We start from the raw sequence: 16,288 nt of genomic DNA, 5'->3' as shown, positions 1-16,288 counted from the left end.
GAAATTCGGTGTCGGTGGAAAGATACGAGAGCCTTGTTGGGCTGAGGTGATCGGACCGAAATGAGAGCTCGGGCGGAGGACAACTCGAGAGCAAATCACTTCACCGCGCTAGGTAGCATCATCCTGATTGGCTACGTCATCGATAAGCATTTCCTTCCGCTTTGATAGTAGATATGCTGAAGCACTCATTCCTTCAAGATGTGGTTGTTTTGATGTTTTTCGTCCTCCTCCATCTCCTTCGCCTCCGTCTGTTCCAACCAAAGGCCATCAGTTGGCCGAGTTGCACTCGTATCGCTTCAAACACGTGTATCGAGCAGATCCGTTTTGGTCGTATTTGTGGTCTATTTTTAGCGGTATCACGCTTGGCGGCGAATCCTGCCGAGCCAGTAGGCCCGTAAAGGCGGAAACACCGGTTCCGCCTTAGGATTTACTGTGGAGACGTTGGTATCACTCATTATAAGAATACGGACAGATCCCAACCACAGGAGACGAGTGGTCTCTGTCTTCACCAACGCTCACTTTCCACCACCGTTCGTTGCATTTTATCAAAACTTACTCCAGAATGGCGGCTCAAAATTGGTTGCGGGCGGCGATTGTGTCGAGTGTCTGCCTCGGCCTCGCTTCTGCCGGTCAGTTTCCTTGAAGTTCCTCTTCTTGATGATAGTTGATACTGACTGCAACAGACGACTGTTCCGGAACCACTACTATCAGCAGCAATGCCGACGCAACATCCTTGGCCGAGGCTTGCAAGACATACTCGGGAATCGTTGCTGTCGCTACGGGAGCCTCGGGCGACCTCAGTCTGGAAGTCGAACGCAGCTCGTATGCGATCGGCAACACGGGCATCTCGTCACTCGACGGCGGCGCGTCGGACGCAGTGCTGGAAGACATCAACGTGTACTCGAACAAGGACCTCGAAGACATCACCATCGACTGCACCCACGCCGACAACATCACCATCGGTGCGAACAGCGACAAAGCCGACATCTCGTTCCCCAACCTCAAGGAAGCCGTCGACATCGAGATCGCCAACGCGTCGGCCATCGACCTCTCCGCTCTCGAGTCCCTTCCGCGCGGCGCGCTCCACATCTACGGCGGCAGCCTGGAGAAGCTGGACCTGGCAGCCTTCACTGAAGTCAGCGACGGCCTCATCCTGGAAGACCTGCCCAAGCTCACCCAGCTCTCGGCGCCCGAGTTCACCCGCATCATGGACCGCGGCGCGCTGACCATCAGCAACACGGGCCTGACGGAGCTGTCGCTTCCGAAGCTGCAGTTGATCTACAGCTCGCTGTGGCTGGAGGGAGACTTTGAGAGCGTGGACCTGCCGCTGCTGACGTCGGTGGGAGGCGACATCTACATGAAGGGTGCCAAGAGCTTTGACTGCGATGCCTTCAGCGAGCAGTTCTCCAAGCTGGCCACGGGGGAGCAGACGTTCAAGTGCGTTGCCGGCGACGATTCGGATGAGTCGGATTCCGAGGCCTCGAAGCCTACTGCGTCATCCTCTTTCAACTCGGCATCGTCGACGAAGACTGCCGCAAGCAGCAAGTCTGCGGCCGCCACGTCGGGTGCTGCCTCGTCGGGCGCTGCTTCGTCGGGCGCCGCCTCGTCGGCTGCCGCCTCGTCGGCTGCCGCCACTCCTACCAACGCATCCTCTGCTGCTTCATCGTTTGGCGTGGGCATGGCAACGCTCGGAGGTGTTGTCGGCCTTGTTTCTTTCTTTTTGTAGCTGTGCCCGGTTGGGATCTGTTCAACGTGTAGATTATTCGTATACTAATACATATATATGCTGTCATGATGAAAAAAAAGCATGAGAACATCACCTACGCACCCATCTCCGCTATCTTCGTCCGTCCATCCATCTCCATCACCGGCCTCTGAATGCCTCCTCCATTCCCCAGCTCAAAGCGGTGGCTTTCATGATAGCTGCTTGCCTGATAGACGCCACCGCCATGATAGCCCTGCCCCTCCACCCCTGCAGGCGCGAACCCCATCGGCTGTTGGAGCTCATGGGCATTCGACGACTGCGGGTAGTGCCCGTCGTCCAGCTGCGCCGGCTGCTGCTGCTGCCCGGCATCCCGCTTCCTCCGCTTCATCAAACAGCAGAACATGACCGCCGCGGCAACCAGTCCGACGAGACCAACAATCCCGCCCACCACGCCGCCGACGATAGCACCGGTCGACGTGCCACCACTGCCGCCTCCCCCTCCTCCCGCTCCCGCCGTGCCCGACGACGCCGACGCCGACGCCGACGCGGAACCAGACCCAGACCCCAACGACGCCTCCGACACCGACGACGAAGCAGCCTCACTCGCATCCGCCCTCTTGGCCGACAGCGCCGACGCCGGCGCCCACGTCACGTTCATGGACCAGCTCACGGGATCGCTCCAAAACGTATCCACCGCGCTCACCGCGACCGTCGTCCAATTCGTCGTCGCGGTGACGGTATTCCCGTCCTCGTCCTCGGCGTACGTGCACGCGAAGTCGACGACGCCGAGCGCGGGCCACGTCCAGCGCGCGCACCGCGGCGACGCCGTGTCGGTGCAGCGCAGCGCCAGCGCGTCCGACCGGCACCCGGCGTCGGTGCACGCGGTGGAGAGCTGCGCGCTGTCGTAGCACGTGCTGTACCAGTTGCACGTCTCGTACGACGTGTCGGCGCAGCAGCCCGCCATGCCCGGCGTGGTGCCCGTCGAGTGGAAGAAGACGCAGGAGTAGGCGCCGCCGCAGTAGAGGGCCGAGTCTGGGGTGTGGGGGGGTTGGTTAGTGCGAGGGCTTACGTCGGGTGGGAGTGGAGCGGGGGAAAAGGTGTGCACGTACCGGCGTTGCTGTTGATGAAGCCGCAGGTGTTGAAGCTCGCGGTGGATGAGTCACGCGGTCGGAGGGCGGCATGGTGGAGGGACGGGCCGGCGGTTATGGAGGGGATGGCGGTGCGGGTGCGGTCGGCGATGGGGACTTGGACGTGTTTGTATGCTGCAAGTGATGGCGTCGTCGTCGATGTGGCCGGCACAGAGGGGATGATGGCCGAGGCGGGCACGGCCATCATGATGCTGATGATCTGCAGCCAGGCGCGGATAGAGCGGAAGCCCGACATGATTCAGGCTCAGGCACGGCTGCTGCTTCTTCTTCGCCCAACAACACGCCTTGCAAAAGTCGCGAGAGGGGCAGATCTCTCGACCGACGAGGCAAAGTCGCAGATTAAATACTCTGAGCCCCTGTGGAGATGGACATGTCCGAATAAGGCTGCGGCGACGGTTGCCAAGCGCGCTACAGAGTGAAAACTTACCGGGTCGGGTAAGGCTGCTCCCGCCTCAGCTAGGCAGACACGCCGTGGCGTTCCCCACGGCTCCCTGCTAGTCCGACTTTGCGCAAAACAGCCGTGTCTGCTCATACCCTCTCCGGTGCCGCCGCCAATCATTTGCTAATGGTGAAATAGATCATCCTTTGGGCGGTGTCGAGCCCGGAACCGTTGTTCCTTCTTGGTTTTTCCTGCTGGATCCTGATCCTTGCTCAATCTCGGAGTCATCCGAGAGTTCTACCTTGTCTCGTAGTGGTCGTTACCAGAGCATCCGTACACCAGCCTGATGATATCGAAACTGGTGGCCGATACGGCACAGAACACTTATCAAGTCTAGTGTGGTAGTGGGCTGCATCTTATTATCTCGTGTGCCTCCTGCAGCATTGGTAAGGCACATCTTCGGCATCGTCGAGTTGGGTGATTGGCGGTGGGAGACGAGGGCTCTGCGGCCGTGCAGACAGTGCTGATACCTTCATCACGCAAGCGAGTGTATCCAACACTACAGAACAGGAAGCTTGGGGGGAGTGCTGCCGATGGAAATTCTCCATGATCAGAGAGAGACAAAACTCCAAGTCTTTGGACTCGCGAGACTACTTTGTGACAGCATGGTGTGGGGATGAGAATGAGGCAAACGTGAGGGCAATCACGGTAGTTTCAGGGAGCTGCGAACGATATTTAACCTGTTGAAGTTTATCTGCAAGCTCCGCTCTGGTGAGATGCAGCCGGCTCCCGTAGCGACCTGGAAAGCTGGTGGTGCATACTGATGATGCTGATCAACATGTAAAACTCGGTCTGGAGCGTTGCAAATCCAGGCTTTTAGCGGAGTTTTTCAACTGAAGTTCTGGACTCTGTAGAGACTGCTGGCATGAATCCAATGTGAAGCATTGTTCACGACAAGTCCATGCCGCCAGACCCCATCCAGATATCCGTTTCGAGAGCGTATAGGGTTTGAATGGGGTCATGCGGGGTTTCAATGACCAAATGGTCAATCCCACCTCCAAAGGTTAGCCGCATTGCGCCATACACCAAAGCCGTGGCCGCAGATAAGGCAATCGAGAGCCACCATTATTGTGCTATAATCACCAGATTGAGCTGCACATCCGAGGTCTATTGGAAACATGGACCGGATGTTCCTTCACATGTGGCCGAAAGCGTGGAGGCTTCCTTGGACGATGGGTGCTTCAGCCGCACACTAAGACTTGCGCTGAGAACCCTCATTCCGTTTCCGTCTATGCCTGAGAATCACCCGTGACAATTTTATCCTTGTTTCCAGACAATCTGCTTGTATATACGGCTACGGCTATGATATCCACCGCGTGGAAACAGTGGTTACGAATGCGACCATGTCTGGACTACGGCGATGATAGCTGTGATCTCATATGATGCTGTTTCCGGGGTGTCCTTCGATCGAACAATCTCGAGTGGCATCAAGTGCTTCGCTAAACATGTGATAGCGTTTGGCTTAAAATGAAGCCTTGTCACCTCAGAAAGCTCCATCAAAGCCATCATCTTCCATCTTCCATCTTTCATCATGAAAAGACTCATCATTTGCTGCGATGGCACGTGGTACAGTGCCGATAAGGGACGCGATTGTATCCCCTCCAATGTCGCTCAAATCAGCCGCATGATTGCCCCTCACGGCAAAAGAGCAGAGACAGGAGAAATCGTGGAGCAAGTCGTGTACTATCAGACGGGCGTCGGAGCAGGCCCGATGAGCACGCTTGACAGTGCTTGGCAAGGTAAGCCTCAACAAGAGTGAGAAGCTTTCGTTCGGGGGGTGTGCTAAATTTTCGACAGGAGCCACAGGTGCTGGCCTTGAGGAAAACGTGACCACGGCATATCACTACCTCGCAAACAATTATTTAGGCGGCCCGAATGACAAAGACGTGGATGAGATTTTCTTGTTCGGCTTCTCACGTGGCGCCTACACCGCCAGAGCATTGGCCGGTATGGTAACTGAGATGGGACTTCTTTGGCCCCAGGAGCTTCACCACTTCCCAGATCTGTACAAGGTCTACAGTCGACACGGAGAGAGGGCCGACAAACATGATGAAAATGAGAATGAAGAGAAGGGTGATGAGGATTCCGCTATTGGAGTCGAAGATGAAGTTCATTGCAGCGGCACCGATGAGAGTCTTAGGACCATCAGGTACACGGGAAAGTTCTGGAAGACTGCGGAGGAGACGGCGAATAGTATCGACAAAAGTTTGTGGGACAGGATCAAGATCTTCCACCCGGACAATGCCGATAATGATGATAGTCATATCTATCATATAGTCAGAATCAAAGCCATCGGTGTATGGGATACGGTAAGTGGTTCCGCAACGGGGAAGAAGAAGAAAATTGACTAAGAAATCAAAACGCAGGTGGGCAGCAGGGGCCTTCCTGAAAGTGCATTCACGTCAGCGACCGGGTGGAACAAAGGATACCAATTCCATGACACTGCACTGAACAGGAGTATGTCCATGACCGATCTACGAAAATCATGGTTTGGCTGACGACCGCTGGGTTAGAAATTGACCACGCATTTCACGCACTCTCACTTGATGAGCATCGCGGAGCGTTTCAGCCAACAATGTGGTATCTTGATCACCCAGAGTCCGATTACGGCGCTACTACAGACCTCAAGCAGTGCTGGTTCCCAGGTTTCCATGCCGATATTGGTGGTGGAACGACCGACAACAAATCGACACAGACGTCGGGAATTGACCAAATAACGCTGGCCTGGATGTGCGATCAGGTTGACGGTCTTTTGGAGTTCGACAAAACCGCTTGTAAAGCCCTCTTGTTCAAAGACGAGCTCTCCTCGGGACGGACAGAATGGGCTGAAGAGGATACCCACGACTCGATCGGCTGGTACAAGCTGCCAGCCGCTGGAGGGGATGTGGTCCGCACTCCCGGTATGTATAAGAAAAAGCTCGCCAACAAGACGTGCGCCAGAAAGAAGGGCGACTTCGTTACGAACGAGACAGTCCATCCTTCAGTCCGCTGGCGCATGTCCAAGAAGACGAACTACAACCCCCCCGCATTCAAGGAACATTTCGGCGTGCTCCAGACCAATGGCCCCGCGTGGGAATACAAAGAGCTGGATGATCACAACGAGTCGGGAAACGGAGCCTGGTGGGTGCGGCCAGAAGTGCCCGAGAAGAAAAGTCTGATCTGGGGCACTGCAGATGGCGAGAGAATAGTTAAGCTCGATGAGTGGTGGATTCGTGAGGTTCAAGACCCCGATCGTCTTAACCTAGAGTGGAACCTTCTCCCTCATGCAGTGCAGGATACGCTTAGCACGAGGAACGAGTACAGACCCCGTTCACTCAAGCTTCTCCAAGAAGAAGACAAAGGAAAGTATGAGTTTCCAATATTTTGCCGGAACGAATATTAATGAATTTGGGAAAAGGAGGGCAGAGCAATTCTTGTGCGGTATCTTGGTAGTTTCAAGGAGATGTTCAAATTGTCTAGTACAAATATCAACTTGGTCATATACTAAAAGCCGAGCAGTCTCATTGAAAAACATGGTGATAACGCGTTGCTTTAAAATGTGGGGCGACGTTTGCCTACCGCAAACACAATTAGTAGCCGGGCGTAGAGCAGCTACTCTGCTAAGCCCGTAGTAGTTTTCCCCATTGATATTTCGCGGACCACGACACTACAATGTTTTTCACAGATTGCTAAATGAACGTGAAACTGCTCGTATCCGATGTGCAGCAACAGCGGCGGCGAGCGTTCACCAGCAGCAGCGGCGGCGGCGAGCGCTCACCAGCAACAGCGGCGGCGGCGGCAAACATTACCACTAGCAGCAGCGGCAGCGAGCACCAAATATAACAACTACTCGAAGCTGGGGGCCCTTCTGATAGATTCTGCCTCGCCAATCTATCGACAGCACATGTTAGTACTTTTTCCCGTGCGGGCTTCCCGCTCTTGGGGTCATAAAGCCCTTACGCCCTGGGGTTCGTAACACTACGCCCGGCTGCCGGCCGAGACGCAAGCGCGCTTTCTGCCCGACGCCGTGTGCGGTGAGTTGGGTATGGCTCCCTTAAGACAGGTCCGACAGCCCTTGCTACGGTGCTTACAAGTCTTCTACCGCTGCCCGGCAGAGCGGGCAAAAACCGGGGTAATAGCAATGCCAGCAGCGATAGCGGCAGTGTTAACAGTCCCTAGTCATAACGGAGTATCCGTGTTGATCCTGGCGGTCGCAAAGGCTAAGCTTTCAGTGAAACAGCAACTTCGCTCCAGTCATCGGATACAGAATACCCCTGAGAGGTGCGGCATGTAGCCTGTAAGTGGGGGCCAACGCTAGCCCGCATCTCCCACCGTCATCTACCCTTGTAGCGACGTGCCGCCCACCAAATAGAATTTCGAACAGGAGATGTATCGCCATTGAAGCCCCCCACCATCGCTACTGATAGGAGGCGGCACAGCACGCCATCCGCATAGCGCGCACCCCAAAGGAGTACTACCCCCGCGCAAGGAGGTCAAGTTGGGACAAGATAGTCACGGCTTCGGGACTACGAATCCCGAGAGCAAAGCCGCGTGGGGGCCAATCTACCCAGCGTCGGGATGAGTGCTCTACCTAGAAGTTTACCGCATTCGCAACACTTAGGTCACTCCATGGGGATAACTTAAATCAAGACTAATACTGCCCATGTTTGCCTAGGGATAAGTACGTTAGATTTATGGACCGTTTGGCTTCTCGAGAGCCTTATCGCTGCTGTTGAATTACTAAGAAAAAGTTGCGTTAGCTTGCGGCGTAGTAAATCGCCCCCACGATGCGCGGCACGTAGGAGCCAGGGTCAACGATCTTTAGGTAGTAGTACCGACCGCAAGGTATATGAACATAAATTAAGGAGGTTCCCAGCCACGGGGTTGGCGTTCTACTTGGCCACCGACCATTTGCTACTTGCTCCCCTCAGACGATACTGCTATGATGACGACCTCTCCACACCCACTCCAGTCCATTGTTCGAGCCATTGAAGCGATAGACGGACGCAATAAACGCAGATGTTTCGCTATCGTTGACAACCTCAGCCATCGTTGCAGTGCATCCTACGTGCCGGGAGTCAAGGAGTTTGACGACGTTCTCAAAAAAGTTCACAGCTCGGGGCTACCCTTCGACAAAGTGGTCGCTAGAAAGCTCACTAATATCCTCCTCTGCAAGAAGCATCGAAAGCAAGAAGAACACGCGGAGCCCCTGTTCGAGGCGCTTCGAACCGAGGATGTTCTGATTCCGAAAACGGGATATATGACGGAGACTCACCGCGAGCAGGGCTTCTTCCTCTACCAGCCGCATGATCGACCGGTGCAGTGGCAGAGGTCGAAGAGTGCCGAGCCCCGACTGGAGCAACAACCATCGCTGCCGCCTCACCCGGGGCTGATGCATTTCTCTAGTGCAATTAGGCAGCTACTGGACAGGGAGCAGCGCTCATTCCCGTGCATCGCTCATTATAGGAAGAATGAGCGATGTGAATATGATGTAGCCCAGAAGAAGATAAAGGCCGCTCGAATAATTGTCCACCGCGCTTTCAGGGGTGTATGCGGAGAAAGACATAGAAGTGATGATAGAAGAGCCGGAAATGGAAGAGACGGACAGTCGGAAGATAACAATGAGCAAGGGAAAGGCTCACTCCGTCTCAGCCAGATTCAACCGCTCATCTGTCTTCTTCTCTGCAAGGAACACTCACATTGGTTCTGGATGGAATACTACACCAATCTCTGGAAAGGACACATCTCTCATATACTCTCCGAGATTGACGAAGACTCGGAACAGTCGGCAAGCCCCAGCGAGCCCCAGTCTCCCGTGACTACTGTGGAATCACCGGATGAGGGAGACCGCATCACGGAGCATGAAAGCGTCACCACGGGAAACACCATCTTCAACGTTGAAACCCTGATACAGACGAACTATTACTTCATGTCAACACCACCCTCGAGCTCCCAACACCAACGCATAGGCGAAGCGTCCAACACCAACTCGAACCCTTCAGCAGGAGACCGTCCCGTCACACCCAGCCAAGTCGAGCGCCATGTGCAGCATGTATCACGCACGGCCCCTCCGGGAACCAGGCGACATAATCCCCCGCCATCCAGAGGGCAGAGATTCGGCGCCCACAAGCTCTCTGCCGCCGAGCGCCCCCGCATCCAAGCGAGCCGCTCAGCGCCAAGCAGCGCGCCGACCCGCATGCCGGCCGCGACAGTCCCACGCGCGCCGCCGTCACCGACTTCTCCGTCCCCAAGCCAGGCGGCTGCAGCGCGGGGCCTTTCCCGACCAAAGGCGAGCCGCGCGGCCGAGAAATCGAGCGACCAAGCGGCGGCGATGATGATGGAGAATGAGGAGGAGGTTCAGGAGGCCATGGGCCGCCTTGCCATCACCAGCGACGACGATGACGACGACGACGACGACGACGACGACGACGACGACGACGCTACGCCACCGGACGGCTGCGAGTTCCACGTCAAGGATGCTGGCCTGAAGAGCCCGTTCGACGTGCTGGCTCGGCGCTCCGTCGACAAGCTTGAAAAGAGCCTGCGCGAGAAGATGGGCACAATGCTGAGCGAGAAGGACGGTGTCAGCCACATCTACATCTTTCAGTCGACCGAGCTCCCCAACCTCGTCAAAATCGGGCGGGCGGACAACCCGGAGACACGCCTCTCGGACATACGGGGTGCGTGTAAGTTACCGAGCCTGCAGAAACGATACGTCGAGGAGTACGTGCCGTGGGCCAAGCGCGTGGAAAAGCTGGTCCTGGCCCACCTGGATGAGCTCAAAGAACTTTGGACGTGTAAAAATGGACATTCCGGACATCGGGAGTGGTTTCGGTGCAGTCCTGAATTTGCGCAGAAGGTTATTCAGGCTTGGGCAGGATGGATCAGGCGGCAGCCGTACGCGCATCGACTTCTGCAGAGCCCTTGGCCCGAGAAGATAGAATGCTTGCGGGGAAATGCAGAGCTGAAAGAGGAAGAGACGTTCAAAGAAGTTTTCAGGCGACATCGGCAGTGGATGCAGCAGCCTTAGAGTTCATCGCTGTAAGAGGAGGAGGCGCGAGAGTACAAATGAGTGGGCGCAGCGTTGAACAAAATGGCTATTTTTTTTCTTGTGGATTGTAAACAAGTCTGTTCTACAGTATTATTTTCCTATAGCGAATCCTATCATGAGGTTTTTCCTGAGCTGTGCAGCCGCTTATTTGCGCTCAAACAGAGAGCCTGACCTGCCCGTTGGATGTTGGAACAACTCGCGAAGTTAGTCACAGGTGGCTATAGGGTCTTATGGAGGATTCAAGAAAGGCAGACAGCCCCGATTCCCTACGAGCGAATAGAAGAAACGCTTCAAGGTTTGTTTCTAAAGAGCGTGGTCCAATATGGAAACTCCATCAGCTTTGAAAGCTGCATACAGCCGCTCCACAATGAGAACTTCACCATCAAAGCCCACGCCACGGCTCCCACTGGCTTCAAACCGTCGAAGTGTTGTTCTACTTTTCATAATAGGTCCACACCTAAGGCCGACCAGCTTCGTCTAACATATTGACGGCTTCATCTCCAGCGCTCGGGTAGCCAGGGATCAGGTAGTCAACGTCGCATACATAGCTATATTTTCTTTTGAGCCACTTCGGCGCTGCAGAAGCGTTCGCGGATGGATGAGCCCCCATATGCCTCCAAAGCATTTATCCCAGCACCAGTCATCCCATGTATCTCTGTAGTCGCTGCACTACCTTTCTGGCGGTGAGGGTGGGGGTGGCGTTGAGTCCGTCATGCAATGCTACTTGCACCAATTAGTGGGCTCGCCCTGGTTCATCGAGGCTTTTTTTGTTCTTTCTATAACCTTCCTCTCTCTTAATCCCGAGCTATTTGTCTTCCCACCGAGCCACATCTACTAGAACTAGTCGAGTGCCAGCGGTCTACTGCCTTAACACCGCTTTTCTAATCTTCCTTTATCTAGATGAGCGTGCCCACTGATTTAATCCTATTATATTAAATAGCGGTGCCTGTCCCTAGAAATATAGTACTCCCACCGCCCACGATAGTGCATGCACCTCCAGTCAAGCCACATTTGCGAAAGAGAGCCGGGGCATAAATGGCATGGCCGAATATGGGAGTGTAATGTGAGGCAGGCTCTCAGCGCCAAATATAGCTTGAAAGGGTTCTAGCGATTATATAAATGTCTTATATCAGAGATTCCATTACAGAACGATATATAGTATCCTTCGGTCTCTACTGTACATTTGTCGAGAAAGATGGAGGAGGGGACTTGAGAAACAAGTACTTATATAACAAAGAAGAGATGCTTATAGTCAATCAATTCGTCCCTGTAGATCTGGATCGCCATCTATAGAGGACTATATCGTTTGTTACCTGCGTCCGTGAAGGCTTCATCGTCGTAGAAGCTTAACAGCCGCTTGAAGCTCGAAATTGGCTTTGTCAAACTTGGGAGCAATGAGGATTGACGGGAGACATGATGGACTCTTTTTCAAGTCTTGTTTGAAAATCCTTCGGAGCGCTTTGTCTTTCTTACCTACTTGCTTGACACCCATAGAATGAGGTGTCTCTCTGAGTCATCATAGACATTAAGGAGGCCAAGGACGAGTGCCTCGAGACATCGCGGCGGCCACGACAGACGCCTGCGAGCGGCTGCAGGCCGTGTGCGACGAAGTCCGCGCTTTGACGCCCGAGGAGAGTCCTGCGCGACGGGTCGCCGCCGCCCCGCTCAGGCCCAGGTTGCCCCCAGAATCCAGCAGCCAGGGCAGCAGCTCGATCAGATACAAAGGGCACTTGAGACGACCGGAATGACGGCAGGTGGACGGAGGAGGAGCCGCCGAGCCCGTGTTGGTCGGGGCGCAGTCGCAGCCAGCCGGGCATGACCGCGGCGAGCAGCAGCAGCAGCAGCATCCCGGCGCCCAGACGGTGCGCAAAGCGACGACCACTGAGAACGATGATATGATCGATGAAGACGATATGACCGACGAAGAAGATAACGCGACTGATGAAGATGACCACAAGAATAATGAAGAACACGGCATGATTGATGACGACGACACGACTGATAGGCGAGACGACGCCACGGCAGGACACCATGACACCAGTCCAACCGCACCCGGGGATGATGAGCCAGGACGGCAAGACGAGAGAAACCGGACACACGAGCCGATTCAACACGACAGCATCAACGCCGCTGGCAGAATGGAATACAAGACCGCAGCTGCACCACCACCGTCCTCCAGATCATCTACACACCCATAGGGAGATGACGACACGGGTAATCAGATGGAATCTGATTGCACACTAACCCAGGAGGACAGCGACAACAGCGGTCTAGTGGCGGCTTATCGCAGAGAGCTCCACGCTACTACGGCTTTGGCATCCGGGCCTCGGGCGACAACGAAGCCGGCAGGGATGTTGTTGTGAACCTCAAACTGGGAAAACTATTGGTGGTGATCGTAGATGGATTCGTACACTCTTGCAGGACAGAGATGTATGCGCCACAGTAAGCAGTAGCCGGAAACGGATTAGCGTGAAGTTCAGCTGAAAAGGACTCCATTATTTCTGCCTTCCATTTAACCCCAAGCCCCTCGATTTCACCCGAAAGCTAGTGCTTCATCTCATGATGACTTTCGAAAGCCACAGCAACCAAGTCGCCCGGCGTAAATCCGAAACTTCGATCACACAACGCGCTTCTCAAAAATCATGCCCTTCGCATGAAGATTCCGAGTACAGTGCACTTGTTCAGCATGGCGGAGGCATCCCGCTCGAAATCGCGCCAGGATGCCGGATTCCACATAGTGACGAACTCAGGTATTCTTTAGCATGGCACAACGCAATCTGAAATAACCTTAGTGCGTAACAAACTAATACGTGGCGACAGGTCAACAAGCTCTGAAGAGTCCAGTGCCTCTAGTCGTCCCGGCCGCCGAGGCTGGAGTATCCAGCTCTCGGTTTTCCTGCGACATATCCAAATGCTTTGCTTGATGGCCATTGGCGGCTCGAGAAAAACGGTGGAAGTCCAAAAAGTCGCCATTCGCCGAGGGATGCTGCCCGCTCTTTCGTCTTTGAGCATCCACCTCCTCCCACTGGTTGCAACGTCCACAATCGTCTTCCTGAATACTGGAACCAAATACGTCGGAATCCACGTTTCAACAACATGGCTACAGTTCCTGGCTAAGTTTGTCGAGTTACTTGCTCAGGCCTCGATCAGCGGACCTGTTTATATGTACCTCCGCCATGAACTGACATGGTCCGATGGCCTTCCTTTCGGTGCCATATTCTCTGGTCTAGCATTCAGGAATATAAGCTATCTCTGGTCTTTGGAGTTTCTCGGATCTATCTCTTCCACCTCATTCAGACGCCAAGGGAAAATAATCTTTGTGATTTTCACAATATTCAACATCCTTTTGGCTAGTGCTATTGGACCATCGATCGCTGTCGGCCTCATACCACGAACGCGAGATTTCACAGTAATAGAGCAGAAAATCTGGTTTGGCGTGCCCGAAGGCTCCAACGCACTATTTCCGTCCACACTCAGCCACGAATTGGTTGCGCCTGAATGTTCTTCCATGATTGATACCCGGAATGTAAACTATTCATGCCCGTCCACCGGATGGGAGTATCTGAAAGGCTTTGGCTATTTTGAAGATAGCTTTGCATCTCGATCGGGTGCTACCAGCCTCGAAATCAAAGCGGTCTCGTTTGAGAATGGTGACCGTAAGGCAAAGCTCTCCTCCAATACGCTCGAAGATTGGATTTCCAAGCACAGCAACTCAAGTAAGGCCTACACGGCCACATCATTACAGATGTTTCTGCTAAGCTCCGTTGTGTCTGTGTGGTCTGGTGCGCAATTGGTAGTTCGGGATGTATTACGGTTGGGCATGACCCAAGCAGCCACGGAAGTTCGCGGGAAACAGCCAATTTCTTATGTCGAGTGTTCACAGAGTCTGGACATGGCTTCCGGACCAAATGGATCTCAACCACTTCTCCCAAGCAATGTTTCCAGGAGTTCAACCTGGAGCATAGAGTGGATCGAACTTGACACCGATCTCACCGGGCTTTCCATCGGAGCCTTCGTGCTTCCACCTTTTCAAGCAGCGGAAGCTATCCAATTTTGCGCTGTGATTGCTGGATGGGCAGAGAGCTCGACTTTCCAAAGGGCCAGCGATGGGTTTGATGTCGCCATAACTCAGTCGAAAGACATATCCTGGAATGGCCATGCAGCAAAGATCACCAAGGACTGGGCACAGCTTCTTACACCCACTTTCATCGATACCAACATATCAGTATTCGACTCGGTGATGCATACACTCGGGCTTTCGGCTGATGGAGATCTATATACATCGACGATTGGGATTTTAGTCGTGAGTGGAATGATGAATGCTGGTTATGACAGCGGAACCCATTGGTCTACCCTTCTTGAATACGGACGCCACAATTCAGAATTTCCGCCGGGCCCTTTCCCTTTTGTTCTTCCACCAGATGGCTCTCTGTTTGCTGTCCCAGACTCTCAGACCAAGGGAAAGTTTGCTGCTACCTACAAGTTCTTCGTGAACGGCCCGCTATACTCTACACAGGGTCTAGCAGTAAAGCTGTCACTCGCAGTTCTGATTGCTTACATCGTATATATTTCTACTTTCATTATCTACGTCATCGGTTTCTCTAGAATATCTTCTTCCGCTTGGGACTCTATTTCCGAACTGACAGCCCTTGCTTTACTTTCAAAGCCAACAGAGAAGCTCCAAAACACTAGCGCCGGGATTGAGACAATGGAACTGTTTAAGGAAGTTGTTAAAGTCTATGCCGTAGGCTGGAATCATCTGGAAATGGTGTTCATAGAAGATCAAGAGAAGCGTGCTACAGACACTGTAAGGGCGAATAAGGAGTATTAATCCAGGACAGACGCAAGCTTTATAATCTTCTTTTTTATAGTAAGAACTCTAATTGTGTTTAGAAGCTTCACCGCCATGCCCCCAACTCCCTTCTTAAGCTTGTGCATACCTGCTGCCCCTCGCGCCTCGAGTCGTTAGTAAGCAGCAGAGTTGTGATGAGGAGAGCAAAGGCGGAGAGGGCTGGTACAGAAGGAGGGCCAATGTTGAGTTCATTTTCAGCCATGTCCCAGAACAGCGCAGACTCTAAGGGTGGAGAATATAGCACCCGTTGCCGTGCGCTTTTTTTTTTGGACCCAACTTTGTCCTGGTAATGGTTGATGTTTTTAGAACCGGGTCGTGCCTTCGTAGAAGCGGTTGGAATCATCTCAGAGTGGGCGAATATTTGTTCCCCGTGAAGGTCTCTCTCACCCTGCTTATTGCATGCATGTCAATGGTCTGATCTCCTCAGCGACTTGAAGCCTTGTCAAAAAATGAACGTTGTTACCGCTTTAGTCTTTAGCAGCATCTCCCGATTAATTGTGTACTCGCTACTACAACTTCTGTACCCACCAAAGGGATGTGCGACTTGACAACGCATGCACCAGTTCTGGCGCCTTTCCGGGTAGAGCTAGCATGCTTTAGGCTGGGTGCTGCGAAGCAAAAAGGAACCAGGACCACGACCATCAACACACCTTTACTTGTCGACATGGCCCGCAGTTAGGGCTATTCCTATCCCTCTGAGCCCTGCAAACTTCCACAAATCCTCAACGAAAAAGCTTTAGTTACGATTCCGGAGGGATAACAGGATCAAAGAGGGCATTACACAAGGCTTGCACCATACGCGATGCCGCAAGCGATGTCGGCGGTATCGTGTAGCATTGCTGACGAGCATTTTCGGTCGGAGCTGCACTGATCGTTCCAGCCACGGCTGGCTGATACTTTCCGCCATCCAGGGTCCCGCAGCAGCGAAAACCAGGCGACGGCTACGTAGCCAACCTTGTCTGCTTCCTGCGAGTAAAACCTTCGGCTCCTATCAGGAACCTGAGCCTTGGAGAACCGACACGCCTGCCACGACCGATTCTGGATTCGTCGAACCGGCACCACTCAACGAAAACATAGAACCGCCGAACACGTCCTCAACATACACGACTGGATT

General features: G+C 53.8%; 6 protein-coding genes across 6 annotated transcripts; 5 read left to right on the top strand and 1 right to left on the bottom strand.

Annotated features, from left to right (window-relative positions):
* Positions 1 to 562: 562 nt before the first annotated feature.
* BKCO1_7600015 (gpi-anchored cell wall organization protein ecm33) lies at positions 563 to 1,726 on the top strand (the record flags this gene model as incomplete). Its single annotated transcript, XM_020278977.1, has 2 exons — positions 563 to 629; positions 684 to 1,726. The coding sequence occupies 2 exons, from the start codon at positions 563 to 565 to the stop codon at positions 1,724 to 1,726; spliced, it is 1,110 nt and encodes a 369-aa protein (XP_020125881.1).
* A 94-nt stretch (positions 1,727 to 1,820) lies between these two features.
* On the bottom strand, positions 1,821 to 3,088 carry BKCO1_7600014 (uncharacterized protein; the record flags this gene model as incomplete). The annotated part of the gene is made up of 2 exons (XM_020278976.1): positions 1,821 to 2,737; positions 2,815 to 3,088. 2 exons carry the CDS (start codon positions 3,086 to 3,088, stop codon positions 1,821 to 1,823), a joined length of 1,191 nt encoding a protein of 396 aa, XP_020125882.1.
* A 1,735-nt stretch (positions 3,089 to 4,823) lies between these two features.
* On the top strand, positions 4,824 to 6,674 carry BKCO1_7600013 (peptidoglycan binding domain containing protein; the record flags this gene model as incomplete). Its single annotated transcript, XM_020278975.1, has 4 exons — positions 4,824 to 5,031; positions 5,090 to 5,601; positions 5,659 to 5,749; positions 5,806 to 6,674. 4 exons carry the CDS (start codon positions 4,824 to 4,826, stop codon positions 6,672 to 6,674), a joined length of 1,680 nt encoding a protein of 559 aa, XP_020125879.1.
* Positions 6,675 to 8,981: 2,307 nt separating this feature from the next.
* Positions 8,982 to 10,301, top strand: BKCO1_7600012 (meiotically up-regulated protein; the record flags this gene model as incomplete). The annotated part of the gene is made up of 1 exon (XM_020278974.1): positions 8,982 to 10,301. The coding sequence occupies one exon, from the start codon at positions 8,982 to 8,984 to the stop codon at positions 10,299 to 10,301; it is 1,320 nt and encodes a 439-aa protein (XP_020125880.1).
* Positions 10,302 to 12,217: 1,916 nt separating this feature from the next.
* Positions 12,218 to 12,520, top strand: BKCO1_7600011 (uncharacterized protein; the record flags this gene model as incomplete). The annotated part of the gene is made up of 1 exon (XM_020278973.1): positions 12,218 to 12,520. The coding sequence occupies one exon, from the start codon at positions 12,218 to 12,220 to the stop codon at positions 12,518 to 12,520; it is 303 nt and encodes a 100-aa protein (XP_020125877.1).
* A 785-nt stretch (positions 12,521 to 13,305) lies between these two features.
* Positions 13,306 to 15,153, top strand: BKCO1_7600010 (uncharacterized protein; the record flags this gene model as incomplete). Its single annotated transcript, XM_020278972.1, has 1 exon — positions 13,306 to 15,153. One exon carries the CDS (start codon positions 13,306 to 13,308, stop codon positions 15,151 to 15,153), a length of 1,848 nt encoding a protein of 615 aa, XP_020125878.1.
* Between the last annotated feature and the right edge of the window lie 1,135 nt (positions 15,154 to 16,288).

This window comes from Diplodia corticola, assembly GCF_001883845.1.
Source record: "Diplodia corticola strain CBS 112549 chromosome Unknown scaffold76, whole genome shotgun sequence".
NCBI lineage: Eukaryota > Fungi > Ascomycota > Dothideomycetes > Botryosphaeriales > Botryosphaeriaceae > Diplodia > Diplodia corticola.
Note: the sequence above shows the minus strand (reverse complement) of the source record. Positions and strands in the feature narration are given on the sequence as shown.